This window comes from Pelodiscus sinensis, unplaced genomic scaffold (assembly GCF_049634645.1).
Source record: "Pelodiscus sinensis isolate JC-2024 unplaced genomic scaffold, ASM4963464v1 ctg215, whole genome shotgun sequence".
Classification (NCBI taxonomy): domain Eukaryota; kingdom Metazoa; phylum Chordata; order Testudines; family Trionychidae; genus Pelodiscus; species Pelodiscus sinensis.
In genome coordinates this window covers 67,501-84,448 of record NW_027465879.1, presented here as the reverse complement: position 1 = coordinate 84,448, position 16,948 = coordinate 67,501, and the positions used below count along the sequence as shown (strand labels likewise).

The 16,948-nt window shown below is 63.2% G+C and overlaps 1 protein-coding gene across 1 annotated transcript in view; it reads right to left on the bottom strand.

Annotated features, from left to right (window-relative positions):
• Positions 1 to 8,652: 8,652 nt before the first annotated feature.
• Positions 8,653 to 16,948, bottom strand: part of LOC102453809 (dehydrogenase/reductase SDR family member 4-like) — an 8,466-nt gene continuing 170 nt past the window's right edge. Inside the window, 9 exon segments of the mRNA XM_075915978.1 lie at positions 8,653 to 10,159; positions 10,234 to 10,289; positions 11,739 to 11,873; positions 13,175 to 13,226; positions 13,425 to 13,495; positions 13,589 to 13,690; positions 15,079 to 15,186; positions 15,188 to 15,257; positions 16,592 to 16,761. Coding sequence (XP_075772093.1) covers positions 10,045 to 10,159; positions 10,234 to 10,289; positions 11,739 to 11,873; positions 13,175 to 13,226; positions 13,425 to 13,495; positions 13,589 to 13,690; positions 15,079 to 15,186; positions 15,188 to 15,257; positions 16,592 to 16,725 — 843 coding nt within the window. The 5' untranslated portion in view covers positions 16,726 to 16,761 and the 3' untranslated portion in view covers positions 8,653 to 10,044.

Genomic DNA, 16,948 nt, shown 5'->3' with positions numbered 1-16,948 from the left:
GGATGTGTTGAGAGACGGAGGGAGGGATGGACAGAGGGGTGGATGGGTGGCAGGATGGAGAGATGGACGGGTGGATGGATGGACGGACAGATGGACAGGGTGGGTGGGTGGGTGGAAGGATGGGTGGATGTGTCTCGCGAGGGAGGGAGGAAGGGACAGACAGACGGAGGGCTGGACGGGTGGATGTGTCTCGCGAGGGAGGGAGGAAGGGACAGACAGACGGAGGGATGGACGGGTGGATGTGTCTCGCGAGGGAGGGAGGAAGGGACAGACGGACGGAGGGCTGGACGGGTGGATGTGTCTCAGGAGGGAGGGAGGGACAGACGGACGGAGGGAGGGATGGACGGGTGGATGTGTCTCGGGAGGGATGGAGGGACAGACAGACGGAGGGAGGGATGGACGGGTGGATGTGTCGAGGGAGGGAGGGAGGGACAGACGGACGGAGGGAGGGATGGACGGGTGGATGTGTCGAGGGAGGGAGGGAGGGACAGACGGACGGAGGGATGGACGGGTGGATGTGTCGAGGGAGGGATGGAGGGACAGACAGACGGAGGGAGGGATGGACGGGTGGATGTGTCTCAGGAGGGAGGGAGGGACAGACGGACGGAGGGAGGGATGGACGGGTGGATGTGTCGAGGGAGGGATGGAGGGACAGACAGACGGAGAGAGGGATGGACGGGTGGATGTGTCGAGGGAGGGATGGAGGGACAGACAGACGGAGGGAGGGATGGACGGGTGGATGTGTCGAGGGAGGGATGGAGGGACAGACAGACGGAGGGAGGGATGGACGGGTGGATGTGTCTCAGGAGGGAGGGAGGGACAGACGGACGGAGGGAGGGATGGACGGGTGGATGTGTCGAGGGAGGGATGGAGGGACAGACAGACGGAGAGAGGGATGGACGGGTGGATGTGTCGAGGGAGGGATGGAGGGACAGACAGACGGAGGGAGGGATGGACGGGTGGATGTGTCGAGGGAGGGATGGAGGGACAGACAGACGGAGGGAGGGATGGACGGGTGGATGTGTCGAGGGAGGGAGAGAGGGACAGACGGACGGAGGAACGGACAAGGTTCAACAGGGACAAGTGCAGAGTCCTGCCCTGGGGCCGGAAGAATCCCAAACATTGTTCCAGGCTGGGGGCCGACGGGCTAAGCAGCCGTTCTGCAGAAAAGGCCCTGGGGGTCCAGTGGGTGAGAAGCTGGAGATGAGTCAGCAGGGGCCCTTGTAGCCAAGAAGGCGAATGGGGTATTAGGGGCATTAGGAGGGGCATGGCCAGCAGATCCAGAGGTGTCATTATTCCCCTTTATTCGGCTCTGGGGAGGCCACATCTGGAGTGTTGTGTCCAGTTCTGGGCCCCCCACTACAGGAAGGACGCGGGCGCGTTGGAGAGGGGCCAGCGGAGGGATTTGAGAGCAGCCTGCACCTCCCTGAAGGGGGTTCCAGAGAGGCTGGCGAGAGGCTGTTCTCAGTGGTGACAGATGCAGAACAAGGAGCAATGGGCTCCAGTTGTGGTGGGAAAGGTCCAGGTTGGATATTAGGAAAAACTCTTTCACTGGGCGGGTGGGAAGCGCTGGGCTGGGTTCCCGAGGGAGGGGTGGAGTCTCCATCCCTCAAGGTGTTTCAGTCCTGGCTTGACAAAGCCTTGGCTGGGTTAGAATCCTAGGACTGGAAGGGACCTCGAGAGGTCATCGAGTCCAGCCCCCCGCCCTCAAGGCAGGACCAAGCTCCGTCTACACCATCCCTGACAGATGTCTATCTAACCTGTTCTTAAATATCTCCAGAGAGGGAGATTCCACCACCTCCCTTGGCAATTTATTCCAATATTTGACCACCCTGACAGTTAGGAATTTTTTCCTAATGTCCAATCTAAACCTCCCCTGCTGCACTTTCAGCCCATTACTCCTTGTCCTGTCCTCAGAAACCAAGAGGAACAAATTTTCTCCTTCCTCCTTGTGACACCCTTTTAGATATTTGAAAACCGCTATCATGTCCCCCCTTAATCTTCTTTTTTCCAAACTAAACAAGCCCAGTTCGTGAAGCCTGGCTTCATAGGTCATGTTCTCTAGACCTTTAATCATTCTTGTCGCTCTTCTCTGCACCCTTTCCAATTTCTCCACATCTTTCTTGAAATGTGGCGCCCAGAACTGGACACAGTACTCCAGCTGAGGCCTAACTAGTGCAGAGTAGAGCGGCAGAATGACTTCACGAGTTTTGCTTACAACACACCTGTTGATACAACCTAGAATCATATTTGCTTTTTTTGCAACAGCATCACACTGTTGACTCATATTCAACTTGTGGTCCACTATGACCCCTAGATCCCTTTCCGCCATGCTCCTTCCTAGACAGTCGCTTCCCATCTTGTATGTATGGAACTGATTGTTCCCTCCTAAGTGGAGCACTTTGCATTTCTCTTTATTAAACCTCATCCTGTTTACCTCTGACCATTTCTCTAACTTGCTAAGGTCATTTTGAATTATGTCCCTATCCTCCAAAGAAGTTGCAACCCCACCCAGTTTGGTATCATCTGCAAACTTAATAAGCGTACTCTCTATCCCAATATCTACATCATTGATGAAGATATTGAACAGTACGGGTCCCAAAACAGACCCTTGAGGAACTCCACTTGTTATCCCTTTCCAGCAGGATTTAGCACCGTTAACAACAACTCTCTGACTACGGTTATCCAGCCAATTATGCACCCACCTTATCGTGGCCCTATCTAAGTTATATTTGCCTAGTTTATCAATAAGAATATCATGCGAGACCGTATCAAATGCCTTACTAAAGTCTAGGTATATGACATCCACCGCTTCTCCCTTATCCACAAGGCTCGTTATCCTATCAAAGAAAGCTATCAGATTAGTTTGGCATGACTTGTTCTTCACAAACCCATGCTGGCTATTCCCTATCACTTTAGTTGGGACTGGGCCTGCCTAGAGCAGGGGGCTGGACTCTTCCAGCTCTAGGGGTCTATGGTTCTACAGGTGGACGTGTCTCGGGAGGGAGGGACAGATGGACGGACGGACAGACGGGGCGGGTGGACAGACAGGTGGACGTGTCTCGGGAGGGACAGACGGACGGACGGACAGGGTGGGTGGACGAGTCTCGGGAGAGAGGGAGGGACGGATACAGGGGCAGGTCTGGGATCGCACAGGCAGGAGCCCGGGGGGACTCTGGAGCCGGCCGACTCCATGGCTCCACTAGGCGGGGGGGACGGGCGGGGACATCCGTGGGCCCCGGCTGTGATCCGGCCCCCCAGCTCCCCGTCTGTGGGGCGGAGCCTGTCCCAGCGGGCGGCCGGGGGCGGGGCCACCCTGGGGCTCTGGGCGCCAGAGCACGGGGCCTACGCAACATCTCTCTGGGCCAGGCCTGGGCTCGAGGCCTCCCACAGCGTCTCCAGCGCCGGGCGGGGCCCGGAGCCCAGCGCGTCCCCGGCGGGGGAGCTGCCACCCTTTGCAACCCGCCCTTTGCAACCCGGCTGGAGGGAGGCTGGGGGGCTGCCGGGGGGGGCTGGACCTTTGCAGCCTCCAGTGCTCCATCAATGGCCCCCTCACAGCCCCCCTTCCACAGCTGAGGGGTCACAGTCCCGCCCCCACCTGAGGCCTCCGTCATCCATCAGGCTCTGTCCCCAGAATTGCCCCTGATGCTCCGCCCCCATCAGGCCCCGCCCCCATCAATGCCGCTGTGAGGCCCCGCCCCAGTCAGGCTCCACTCCCATCAATGCCCCTGTGAGGCCCCACCCCAGTCAGGCTCCGCCCCCATCAATGCCCCTGTGAGGCCCCGCCCCAGTCAGGCTCCGCCCCCATCAATGCCCCTGTGAGGCTCCACCCCCATCAATGCCCCTGTGAGGCCCCGCCCCCGTCAGGCTCCACCCCCATCAATGCCCCTGTGAGGCCCCACCCCAGTCAGGCTCCACCCCCATCAATGCCCCTGTGAGGCCCCGCCCCAGTCAGGCTCCACCCCCATCAATGCCCCTGTGAGGCCCCGCCCCAGTCAGGCTCCACCCCCATCAATGCCCCTGTGAGGCCCCACCCCAGTCAGGCTCCACCCCCATCAATGCCCCTGTGAGGCCCCGCCCCAGTCAGGCTCCACCCCCATCAATGCCCCTGTGAGGCCCCGCCCCAGTCAGGCTCCACCCCCATCAATGCCCCTGTGAGGCCCCGCCCCAGTCAGGCTCCGCCTCCATCAATGCCCCAGGGAGGCCTCGCCCCCCACTCACAGCCAAGCTGCACCTGGCCTGGCCCCGGCGGTGGGTGTGAACGTTGCGGGGGCCCAGGCTCTGGTGAGGCCCAGCGGGGCCCTTTTCCCATGGGGGGGGCAGGGTCAGTGTGGCCCGGTGCCCCCCCGACTTGCCCCCCACCCTGCAGCCGCCAACCACCCCCTGACCCCCAACCAGCTCCTGTGCACCCCACAAGTCACCCCCAAGCCCAGGGGAGACCAGCACAACGGAGCCAGCCCTGTGGGGAGAGAATGAGCCAGAAACTGCTCCCTGGGGGTCCCCCGCCCCCCTTCCTTCCCCCTGGACTCCCCGCAGCTCCCCACGGCCATGTGGGACCCCCCCGTGATGCTCCATGCCCGGGGGGGGCGGAGATTGGGGGCCGGGCCCTGCCATCCCAGAGCGGGGGAGAGACCCCAGGGGTCCTGGCTCCCTGCTCTAACCACTCGTCCCCACAGCCCGTGGGCCGGGACAAGGACCCAGGGGTCTGGGCTCACCGTGGCCACCAGCCGCTCCCGATCCTCCGCGCTGCCCACGTGACACACGGTGCCGGAGACGCTCAGGTCCTGGGCCCGGAGCTCGGCCACGGCCCGATCCCGGGGGACAGTGGGGGCGGGAGTGGGGGGCACTGGCAGGGCTGTGGGAGGGGTGGGGGTCACACCCCTTGATAGATGCTGTCACAAGAGTCGCCTTGTCAGCCAGGACCCCCCCGGCCGTGTCCATGGCCCGCAGTGACCCCATGCGGGTGGATCCCAGCGCCCGGCCCCACATGCGGCCTCCGGACTCTGCCTGGGTTACCTGGATTTAAGTAATAGGATCCCCCCCCTTGCTTTGTGAGCTGTGCCCCCCCCACCCCGGGCTGGGGCCGCCTCTGCTACCCTTGGGCGTGGGGGGAGATAAAGTATTGAAATACTGAATGGGCACCTGAAAGCTGTTTGTGTGTTTCTGTGCGTGTGTTTCAGAGGGTGTGTGTGTGTGTGTTTCTGTGCGTGTGTTTCAGAGGGTGTGTGTGTGTGTGTGTTTCTGTGCGTGTGTTTCAGAGGGTGTGTGTGTGTGTGTGTTTCTGTGCGTGTGTTTCAGAGGGTGTGTGTGTGTGTGCTTCTGTGCGTGTGTTTCAGAGGGTGTGTGTGTGTGTGTTTCTGTGCGTGTGTTTCAGAGGGTGTGTGTGTGTGTGTTTCTGTGCGTGTGTTTCAGAGGGTGTGTGTGTGTGTGTTTCTGTGCGTGTGTTTCAGAGGGTGTGTGTGTGTGCGTGTTTCAGAGGGTGTGTGTGTGTGTGTTTCAGAGGGTGTGTGTGTGTGTGTTTCTGTGCGTGTGTTTCAGAGCGTATGTTTCAGAGGGCGTGTGTGTGTGTTTCAGAGGGTGTGTGTGTGTGTTTCTGTGCGTGTGTTTCAGAGGGTGTGTTTCTGTGCGTGTGTTTCAGAGCGTATGTTTCAGAGGGTGTGTGTGCGTGTTTCAGAGGGTGTGTGTGTGTGTTTCTGTGCGTGTGTTTCAGAGCGTATGTTTCAGAGGGTGTGTGTGTGTGTTTCAGAGGGTGTGTGTGTGTGTTTCTGTGCGTGTGTTTCAGAGGGTGTGTGTGTGTGCGTGTTTCAGAGGGTGTGTGTGTGTGTGTTTCAGAGGGTGCGTGTGTGTGTGTTTCTGTGCGTGTGTTTCAGAGGGTGTGTGTGTGTGCGTGTTTCAGAGGGTGTGTGTGTGTGTGTTTCAGAGGGTGTGTGTGTGTTTCTGTGTGTGTGTTTCAGAGGGTGTGTGTGTGTGCGTGTTTCAGAGGGTGTGTGTGTGTGCGTGTTTCAGAGGGTGTGTGTGTGTGTGTGTTTCAGAGGGTGTGTGTGTGTGTGTTTCTGTGCGTGTGTTTCAGAGGGTGTGTGTGTGTGCGTGTTTCAGAGGGTGTGTGTGTTTCAGAGGGTGCGTGTGTGTGTGTTTCTGTGCGTGTGTTTCAGAGCGTATGTTTCAGAGGGCGTGTGTGTGCGTTTCAGAGGGTGTGTGTGTGTGTGTGTGTGCGTGTTTCAGAGGGTGCGTGTGTGTGTGTTTCAGAGGGTGCGTGTGTTTCTGTGCGTGTGTTTCAGAGGGTGTGTGTGTGTGTGTGTGTTTCAGAGGGTGTGTGTGTGTGTGTGTTTCAGAGGGTGTGTGTGTGTGTGTGTTTCAGAGGGTGTGTGTGTGTGTGCGTGTTTCAGAGGGTGTGTGTGTGTGTGTTTCAGAGGGTGCGTGTGTGTGTGTTTCTGTGCGTGTGTTTCAGAGCGTATGTTTCAGAGGGCGTGTGTGTGCGTTTCAGAGGGTGTGTGTGTGTGTGTTTCTGTGCGTGTGTTTCAGAGGGTGTGTGTGTGTGCGTGTTTCAGAGGGTGCGTGTGTGTGTGTTTCAGAGGGTGCGTGTGTGTGTTTCTGTGCGTGTGTTTCAGAGGGTGTGTGTGTGTGTGTTTCAGAGGGTGTGTGTGTGTGTTTCTGTGCGTGTGTTTCAGAGGGTGTGTGTGTGTGCGTGTTTCAGAGGGTGCGTGTGTGTGTTTCAGAGGGTGCGTGTGTGTGTGTTTCAGAGGGTGCGTGTGTGTGTGTTTCAGAGGGTGTGTGTGCGTGTTTCAGAGGGTGTGTGTGTGTGTGTTTCAGAGGGTGCGTGTGTGTGTGTTTCTGTGCGTGTGTTTCAGAGCGTATGTTTCAGAGGGCGTGTGTGTGCGTGTTTCAGTGCGTGCATGTGTGTTTCAGAGCATGTGTTTCCGTGCGTGCATGTTTGTGTGTTTGTGCACACCTGTGTATCTGTTTACACATGAAGGTTTGAAGAAAATAGATTTTTCAGCAAAACAACAAGGTTGTTGGCATGCCCTGGTCCTCTCGGTGTATTTGAGACGTGTCCGTCTGTGAGTCCGTTTATTCACAAATCCTCCTAAACCGGGGGGGGGGGGGGGGGGAAGAAAACGGCCCCTCTCAAGCCATGGCTGCCCCACGGCCCTGCGCAGGTGGGGGCGCTCGCAGCCAGGGGACACCGCGGCCCCCAGACCTGAGGGGCCCAAACCCTGGCAGACTGACCGGTTGGGGGGGGGGGCTCTGCATCGCAGACCACCAGACCAGGCCCGTGGCCCCCGGCCCCAAATCCTTCCCCCCAGCCCTTGGCCCCCAACGGGCCGCCCCCCGCCAGCCCTCGGCCCTGAGCCACGTCCCCTAAAGGACTCCAGGCCAGCTCTGCCCTGTCGGACATAAACCTCCGGCGCTGCATCGTCACACCCCTTTCCTTGAGAGAGTTCTCTAGAGGCAGGTTATCTGGAACCAGTCGGGAACACCACAGGAGCGCGGAGAAAGACGAGACGTAGCGCCCGTCTCCTTGGGTTTTTACCAGGTTAATCCACCAACCGAGCAAAAACCCGGAGCGGCAAGAAGAAAACCGAAAGGAGGGCAAGTCTGCAAGCGGCAGGAAAGGCTCCTTCCCGAAGCAGGCGGCGGAGAGCGTTCGTGGGGATTTAGCCAACCTCCTCCGTTGGTTTTGCGCGGGGGGCGAAGGCACCTCCAGGCGCAGGCCGGGAAAAGCGCCAACCTGGGGATCCCGGTGAGAGGGGCCAGATCCCAAGGTCTTGTTTGCCGACAGTGGCCAATGCCAGGTACCCCAGAGGGAGTGAACAGAACAGGGAATCAAACAATTCCTCCCGTCACCCATTCCCAGCTTTTGACAAAGAGGCCAGGCATACCCTCCCGACCCAGCGTGGCTAGCAGCCATCGATGGACCGAAACCTCCATGATCTAGCTCTTTATGGAACCCTGTTATGGCCTTCACCACATCATCCGGCGAGGAGTTCCACCAGTTAACAGTGCAGCGTATGAAGAAATATTTGCTTTGGTTTCTTCTGAACCTGCAGCCTCTCCATTTCATTGGGCAACCCCTCGGTCTCGTCTTAGGAGGAGGCGTAAATAGAGCCTCCTTATTTACCTTCTGCACACCACACAACAGCTGTGCTAGGAATCGGCACGGAAAGCCGGGGGCCGAGAATGAAAACGCGCCGCGGAGGGAGCTCTGCAGGGCGACCGAATTTAAAAGCGCAGGAGGGAAACGTCGCTGGAGATGCTGGCGTGTTTCAAGGAACAGAGTCGAGCCGAGTGCCACCGGATGGTGTGACGGTTTGGCCGGATCAACGGCCCAGAATACAAAGCCAAACCAAAGCAAGCGCGCTCGGCTAGCTGCAAAGAACACGCTGAGACCCGGGGCCCAGTGCAGCCGCCCCAACGTACGTCGAGATCTACGCCCTGTGTTCCTTAGCTACACCCGGCGCTTCCAGCTGCAAGCCGGATTTCTGTGGGACGGGTTTCACGCGCACCGCGGGCCGGAGGGACAGCCAACGGGCGTCGCCATACTCGCCCGCTCCACGCGCCTGGTCTCCCCCAAACGAGACGCCCCGGAACGACCGAGAGAGCAGAGGAACCGCCGCGTGAAGAATTGGGAGCCAAACCCACAAGACGCGAGTGTCGGTTGCCGGTGTGTTTATTCTGACGCAGCCGAGAGCGATTTGTCGACGGTACGGTTACCCGCGCGGCTGCGGATCGGCTCACAGGAAGGCGTCACGGTCGCGAGGACGGGGCGTGGGAGGCTGCCTGCGGATTCACGCCGGAGACGCCGCACGGCCCGAAGAGGTGACAATCCGCCGGCCCGACGCCGTCGTGACCCAATTCTCAGAGTGAGGCAGCCGGTCACCGCGCCGTGGCCCCGACGGCAGCGGGACTCGCGGTGGGTAGGGACGACCCCCGGGACGCGATCACACATCCCCGACGGGACGGGCCGTTTTATGGGCGACCGAACTCGGCAATGGGTCAACTGGAAGAGTCGCCGTTGGTGTTTCGGGAGGGAACGGCTGGAGCCCGTCCGAGCGGGTCTGGGTGGGAGGGAAAGCGACGTTTGGCAACCGGGGAGTTGGCCTTGTAGGGGTTGGCCAAAGCCAACACGGAGAGTTCTTCCTGGTCTTCCTCCGTGTGGGGAGCCGCGCGGTCCGGCCTTCCCGGTGTCCCCGGCGGTAGCGCAGGGTAGGAAGGACTTTCCCAAAGGCCCGGGGCGGTGAACGGAGACCCAGGGCGTCGCTGCGCCGGCCCGGGACGTTCCGGGGCATCAAGAGAGGCGAGGGCGGGAGGGTCGCAGAAAAGACGATTTCCTGGCGCCGGGGGCGGGACGGTCGAGAGGGTCAAATGGCGACTCAGCGGCGCCGGGCCAAGTGTAGGTGTGCAGGGAGGGCGGGACTCTTGTTAGGCCCCGCCCCCTCGACAGATGTTTTACAATCCCTTCCCCCCATTGTAGACCCCCTGCCCTTCCCCTTCTTCCTTACCCCCATTATAGACTCCCCCAAAGATGCAGCCAAGACCCACAATTCATCAGATCTTTGGTACATGGGGAGGGGGGGAAGGGTGGGGTCCCCGGGCCCCCCAACACTCAACCCCCTCCCCACATGGGGGCCTGTCCCCCTAAACCATCCTTCCAAACCCCCAACTCACCCTCTCCTCCCTGCCTTGATGCTGCCCCCCAAAACCTGCCCCACTTCTCCGCCTTAGGGTGTACCCCAATAAGTCCATCACCCTCCCTGCCCCCGTCCGCCCTCTGGCTGCCCCTCCTTGCCCCCATCCTCAAATCTTCTCCACTTCCTTCCTCCCCACAGATCACCCCAGCCCCCGACAATGGAGCATAAACTCCCAGCACCCCAAAATCTTGCTTCCCCCACTTCCCTCACGCCACCCCAAAATTCCTGCTGCCCAAACCCGCCTCTCTCCCAGGCCCCCAAGAGGGGACCCTAAAACCCCTTTCCCTGCGTGCCCCCCGTTAGCCATCAGCCCCCAGTCTGGGGTCAGGCCATCCCTGCGCGGGGGCGGAGGGGCTCAGAGCCGGGAGGGGGCGCCCCCGGCCACCACCACGGTCTCCCCGCTGATGTAGGCGGCGTCGGGGGAGCAGAGGAAGGAGACGAGTCCGGCGCAGTCCGATGGGACCCCCAGCCTGGGGAGGAGAGACAGGGTCAGCGGGGGCAGGGGGGCGGGACGGGGAGATGGGGGGACGGGGGCTGCTGGTACCTTTGCACTCTTAGGTTCGCCATCATTTTCTCCTTCACCGCCTCGTCCTTCCACAGCTGGGGGACAAACCAGAGCTGGGGGTCAGAGCTCCACCCCCGACCTGAGGCCCCGCCCCCAGCACGAGGCTCCGCCCCCGCTGTGCCCCCTATGAGAACATAAGAGCGGCCATATTGGGTCAGATCAAAGGTCCATCCAGCCCAGTGTCCTGTCTGCCCACAGTGGCCAGCGCCAGGTGCCCCAGAGGGAGAGAACTGAACAGGAATGATCCAGCCATCTCGCTCCTGCATCCATCTCCACCCTCCGACACACAGAGGCTGGGACCCCATTCCTACCCAGCCTGGCTAATAGCCAGGAACAGACTTAATTGCCATGAATGTATCTAGTCTCTTTTAAACCCTGTTCTAGTCCTGGCCTTCACAGCCTCCTCCGGCGAGGAGTTCCACAGGTTAACTGTGCGCCGTGTGAAGAACAACTTCCTTTTCTTTGTATTAAACCCTGTTCTAGTCCTGGCCTTCACAGCCTCCTCCGGCGAGGAGTTCCACAGGTTAACTGTGCGCCGTGTGAAGAACAACTTCCTTTTCTTTGTATTAAACCTGCTGCCCATTTGTTTCATTGGGTGGCCCCTAGTTCTTATATTACGGGAACAAGTCAAGAACTTTTCCTTATTCACTTTCTCTAAACCCACCTCGATCCTATCCCCCCGTCTCCTCTTTTCCAAGCTGAAAAGTCCCCGTCTCTTTAATCTCTCCTCACAGGGGACCCGTTCCAAACCCTTCAGCATTTTAGTTTCCCTTCTCTGAACCTTTTCCAATGCCAGTAGATCTTTTTCGAGATGAGGAGACCACATCTGTAGGCAGCATTCCAGATGTGGGTGTACCGTGGATTGATAGAAGGGCAATAAGATATTCTCCGTCTTCTTCTCTATCCTTTTTTAATGATTCCTAACATCCTGTTTGCTTGTCTGAGGGCCGCTGCACACTGCCTGGACGTCTCCAGAGAACGACCCACGATGACTCCAAGATCTCAGTCCTGATTTGTCGTAGCCAAATTAGCCCCCCATCATATTCTGTGTATATTTGGGGTTATTTTTCCCGATGTGCATTACTTTACATTTATCCACATTAAATTTCATTTGCCATTTTGCTGCCCAATCACTTAGTTTTGCAAGATCTTTTGGAAGCTCTTCACAGTCTGCTTTGGTCTTAACTATCTTGAGCAGTTTAGTGTCGTCTGCAAACTTTGCCACCTCCCTGCTCACCCCTTTCTCCAGATCATGTACGAATACGCTGACCAGGACTGACCCTTGGGGACACCCCGAGTTACCCCTCCATTCGGAAAACTGACCATTTCTTCCTACCCTTTGTCTCCTGGCTTTTTCACCAGTTCTCAGTCCATGCAGGGACCTTCGTCCCTCTTACCCTGACCCAAGAGAGGCCCCGCCTCCAGGGCTGAGGACGGTCACCTGCCAGGTCCCCCCCCCCCAGCTGGCCCCGCCCCCCACTCACAGCGGCGCTGAACTTGGTCTGGATGATGCCGGGGGCCAGGCAGTTGATGCGAATGTTGCAGGGGCCGAGCTCGGGGGCCAGGGCTTTGGTGAGGCCCAGCAGGGCCGACTTGCTGACGCTGTACGGGCCCAGGCCCTGTGGGGGGGGAGGGTCAGTGCAGCTTGGCCCCGGAGCCCCCACCTGCGGCCTGCCCCCCCCTTCTCCGGCAGCTTCCTGGCCTGCTCTGCCCCCCCCCCCTTCTCCGGCAGCTTCCTGGCCTGCTCTGCCCCCCCCCCCCTTCTCCGGGAGCTTCCTGGCCTCCCTCTGCCCCCCCCCTTCTCCGGGAGCTTCCTGGCCTCCCTCTGCCCCCCCCCCTTCTCCGGGAGCTTCCTGGCCTCCCTCTGCTCCCCCCGGCATGCTCTGCCCCCCCCCCTTCTCCGGGAGCTTCCTGGCCTCCCTCTGCCCCCCCCCGGCCTGCTCTGCCCCCCCTTCTCCGGCAGCTTCCTGGCCTCCCTCTGCCCCCCCCCCCCCCTTCTCCGGGAGCTTCCTGGCCTCCCTCTGCCCCCCCCCCCTTCTCGGGAGCTTCCTGGCCTCCCTCTGCCCCCCCCCCTTCTCCGGGAGCTTCCTGGCCTCCCTCTGCTCCCCCCGGCATGCTCTGCCCCCCCCCCTTCTCCGGGAGCTTCCTGGCCTCCCTCTGCCCCCCCCGGCCTGCTCTGCCCCCCCCTTCTCCGGCAGCTTCCTGGCCTCCCTCTGCCCCCCCGGCCTGCTCTGCCCCCCCTTCTCCGGCAGCTTCCTGGCCTCCCTCTGCCCCCCCTGGCCTGCTCTGCCCCCCCTGGCATGCTCTGCCCCCCCCCTTCTCCGGGAGCTTCCTGGCCTCCCTCTGCCCCCCCCCCCCCCGGCCTGCTCTGCCCCCCCCTTCTCCGGCAGCTTCCTGGCCTCCCTCTGCCCCCCCTGGCCTGCTCTGCCCCCCCCTTCTCCGGCAGCTTCCTGGCCTCCCTCTGCCCCCCCTGGCCTGCTCTGCCCCCCCCCCTTCTCCGGGAGCTTCCTGGCCTCCCTCTGCCCCCCCCGGCCTGCTCTGCCCCCCCCTTCTCCGGCAGCTTCCTGGCCTCCCTCTGCCCCCCCTGGCCTGCTCTGCCCCCCCCTTCTCCGGCAGCTTCCTGGCCTCCCTCTGCCCCCCCCACAGCCTGCTCTGCCCCCCCCCCCTTCTCCGGCAGCTTCCTGGCCTCCCTCTGCCCCCCCCGGCCTGCTCTGCCCCCCCCCCTTCTCCGGCAGCTTCCTGGCCTCCCTCTGCCCCCCCGGCCTGCTCTGCCCCCCCCCCTTCTCCGGCAGCTTCCTGGCCTCCCTCTGCCCCCCCCAGCATGCTCTGCCCCCCCCTTCTCCCTCTGCCCCCCTGCCAGTCTGCCTCAGCCCCCCCTGCTCCTCCACCCGGCCCCCCCACCCGGGCCAGGGCGTCTCACCGGGAATGGGGAGAACCCCGCAATGGACGAGACCAGCACGATGGAGCCGCCCCTGCAGGGGGAGAGCGAATGAGCCAGAGAGACCTGCTCCCCCCACCCCCACGACCCCCCCCACCCCTCAGTCCCCCTACGGCCTCGTGTTCCCGCCCCAGGGTGCCCCCTCCCCCTTCCTTGGGATCCCTGCTCCCCCTCCTCCTCCTGGGTCCTTGTCTCCCCTGGGGTCCCCTTCCCCCACGTGCCCCCGACTCACCCCCGTTTCTCCATGTGGGGCACCACCAGGCCGACCAGCAGCGCCGTCGCCGCCACGTTCACCTGCAGGATCTGAAAGGGGGGGTTAAGGGGGGGTCCGGCATCTGCCCCTCGGTTGCCCCCGGCCCCACGCTCTGCCCCCAGCCCATAGAGACCCCCCCGCACCTTGTTCCACACGTCTTCGCTGGCCTCCAGCGTGCTGCCGAAGAAGGGGTTCACGGCCGCGTTAGACACCAGGATGTCGATCCCCCCGTGACGCTCCAGAGCCTGGGGGGCATGGGGGGGGGACAGTTACCGAAGGAGATCGAGAGACCCCAGGGGTCCTGGCTCCCAGCCCCTGCTCTACCCACTAGGCCCCGCTGCTCTCCCAGAACCAAGGAGAGACCCCAGGGGTCCTGGCTCCCTGCTCTACCCACTAGGCCCCGCTGCTCTCCCAGAACCAAGGAGAGACCCCAGGGGTCCTGGCTCCCTGCACTAACCGCTGGCCCCCGCTGCCCTCCCAGAACCAAGGAGAGACCCCAGGGGTCCTGGCTCCCTGCTCTACCCACTAGGCCCCGCTGCCCTCCCAGAACCAAGGAGAGACCCCAGGGGTCCTGGCTCCCTGCTCTACCCACTAGGCCCCGCTGCTCTCCCAGAACCAAGGAGAGACCCCAGGGGTCCTGGCTCCCTGCTCTACCCACTAGGCCCCGCTGCCCTCCCAGAACCAAGGAGAGACCCCAGGGGTCCTGGCTCCCTGCTCTACCCACTAGGCCCCGCTGCCCTCCCAGAACCAAGGAGAGACCCCAGGGGTCCTGGCTCCCTGCTCTACCCACTAGGCCCCGCTGCCCTCCCAGAACCAAGGAGAGACCCCAGGGGTCCTGGCTCCCTGCTCTACCCACTAGGCCCCGCTGCCCTCCCAGAACCAAGGAGAGACCCCAGGGGTCCTGGCTCCCTGCTCTACCCACTAGGCCCCGCTGCCCTCCCAGAACCAAGGAGAGACCCCAGGGGTCCTGGCTCCCTGCACTAACCGCTGGCCCCCGCTGCCCTCCCAGAACCAAGGAGAGACCCCAGGGGTCCTGGCTCCCTGCTCTACCCACTAGGCCCCGCTGCCCTCCCAGAACCAAGGAGAGACCCCAGGGGTCCTGGCTCCCTGCTCTACCCACTAGGCCCCGCTGCCCTCCCAGAACCAAGGAGAGACCCCAGGGGTCCTGGCTCCCTGCTCTACCCACTAGGCCCCGCTGCCCTCCCAGAACCAAGGAGAGACCCCAGGGGTCCTGGCTCCCTGCACTAACCGCTGGCCCCCGCTGCCCTCCCAGAACCAAGGAGAGACCCCAGGGGTCCTGGCTCCCTGCTCTACCCACTAGGCCCCGCTGCCCCTCCAGAACCAAGGAGAGACCCCCAGGGGTCCTGGCTCCCTGCACTAACCGCTGGCCCCCGCTGCCCTCCCAGAACCAAGGAGAGACCCCAGGGGTCCTGGCTCCCTGCTCTACCCACTAGGCCCCACTGCCCTCCCAGGGCCAGGCAGAGAACCCAGGGGTCCTGGCTCCCTGCACTAACCGCTGGCCCCCGCTGCCCTCCCAGAACCAAGGAGAGACCCCAGGGGTCCTGGCTCCCTGCGCTAACCACTGGCCCCCGCTGCCTGTGGGCCGGGACGAGGACCCGGGGTCTGGGCTCACCGTGGCCACCAGCCGCTCCCGATCCTCCGCGCTGCCCACGTGACACACGGTGCCGGAGACGCTCAGGTCCTGGGCCCGGAGCTCGGCCACGGCCCGATCCACGTTCCCCCTGCTTCCGGCTGCTCAGCACCACGTGGGCCCCGTCCTGTGCCAGGCGCCGGGCGACCGCCAGCCCGATCCTGGGGGACAGTGGGCGCGGGAATAAGGGGCACCAGCAGGGCTGGGGGGCACTGGCAGGGCAGCAGCTGTGGGGTGGGAGTGAGGGGCAGGGCTGGAGGGCAGGGCTGTGGTTCAGAGCAAGGGGCACCAGCAGCACTGGGGGGCAGGGTTTGGGGGCAGGAGTGAGGGGCACCGGCAGGGCTGTGGGGAAGGGGCTGTGGGTCGGGAGTGGGGGGGCACCGGCAGAGCTGTGGGGCAGGGGCTGTGGGTCGGGAGTGGGGGGCACCACCAGGGCTGGGGGTGGGAGTGGGTTAGTATTAGGCTGTGGGGCAGGAGTGGGGGGGCACTGGCAGAGCTGTGGGGCAGGGGATGTGGGTCGGGAGTGGGGGACACCACCAGGGCTGGGGGTGGGAGTGGGTTAGGATTAGGCTGTGGGGCAGGAGTGGGGGGCACCGGTAGAGCTGTGGGGCAGGGGCTGTGGGGCAGGAGTGGGGGGCACCGGCAGAGCTGTGGGGCAGGGGCTGTGGGGCAGGAGTGGGGGGCACCGGCAGAGCTGTGGGGCAGGAGTGGGGGTCACCGGCAGAGCTGTGGGGCAGGGGCTGTGGGGCGGGAGTGGGGGGCACTGGCAGAGCTGTGGGGCAGGGGCTGTGGGTCGGGAGTGGGGGGGCACCGGCAGAGCTGTGGGGCAGGGGCTGTGGGTCGGGAGTGGGGGGCACCACCAGGGCTGGGGGTGGGAGTGGGTTAGTATTAGGCTGTGGGGCAGGAGTGGGGGGGCACTGGCAGAGCTGTGGGGCAGGGGATGTGGGTCGGGAGTGGGGGACACCACCAGGGCTGGGGGTGGGAGTGGGTTAGGATTAGGCTGTGGGGCAGGAGTGGGGGGCACCGGTAGAGCTGTGGGGCAGGGGCTGTGGGGCAGGAGTGGGGGGCACCGGCAGAGCTGTGGGGCAGGGGCTGTGGGGCAGGAGTGGGGGGCACCGGCAGAGCTGTGGGGCAGGAGTGGGGGTCACCGGCAGAGCTGTGGGGCAGGGGCTGTGGGGCGGGAGTGGGGGGCACTGGCAGAGCTGGGGGGCAGGGGCTGTGGGGCAGGAGTGGGGGGCACCGACAGAGCTGTGGGGCAGGGGCTGTGGGGCAGGAGTGGGGGGCACCGGCAGAGCTGTGGGGCAGGGGCTGTGGGGCGGGAGTGGGGGGCACTGGCAGAGCTGGGGGGCAGGGGCTGTGGGGCAGGAGTGGGGGGCACCGGCAGAGCTGTGGGGCAGGGGCTGTGGGGCAGGAGTGGGGGGCACCGGCAGAGCTGTGGGGCAGGGGCTGTGGGGCGGGAGTGGGGGGCAGTGTGGGGGCCACAGGGGTCACTCACCCCTCGGTAGACGCGGTCACAAGAGCCACCTTGCCGGCCAGGACCCCCCGGCCAGCCCCGGCCGTGCCCATGGCCCGCAGCGACCCCCAGGCGGCGCGGACCCTGCTGCCCGGCCCCACCAGCCTGCCCCACATGCGGCCTCCGGACTCTGCCCTGGACCCGCCCGTGCCCTGCAAACCAGAGAGATGGTGTGTGGGGGGCGCCCCCGCCAGCCCCGCCCCCCGGCGCCCCGCCCCATAGGACCCTGCCCCATGGGACCCTCCCCCACTCCCGCCCTGCAGAGCCGGCCTCCAAACTTTTTGCCTTTGCTGCTGGGCAGCGCGGAGGCCCCCCCCCGTTCCGCCCCCCCCCCGAGCC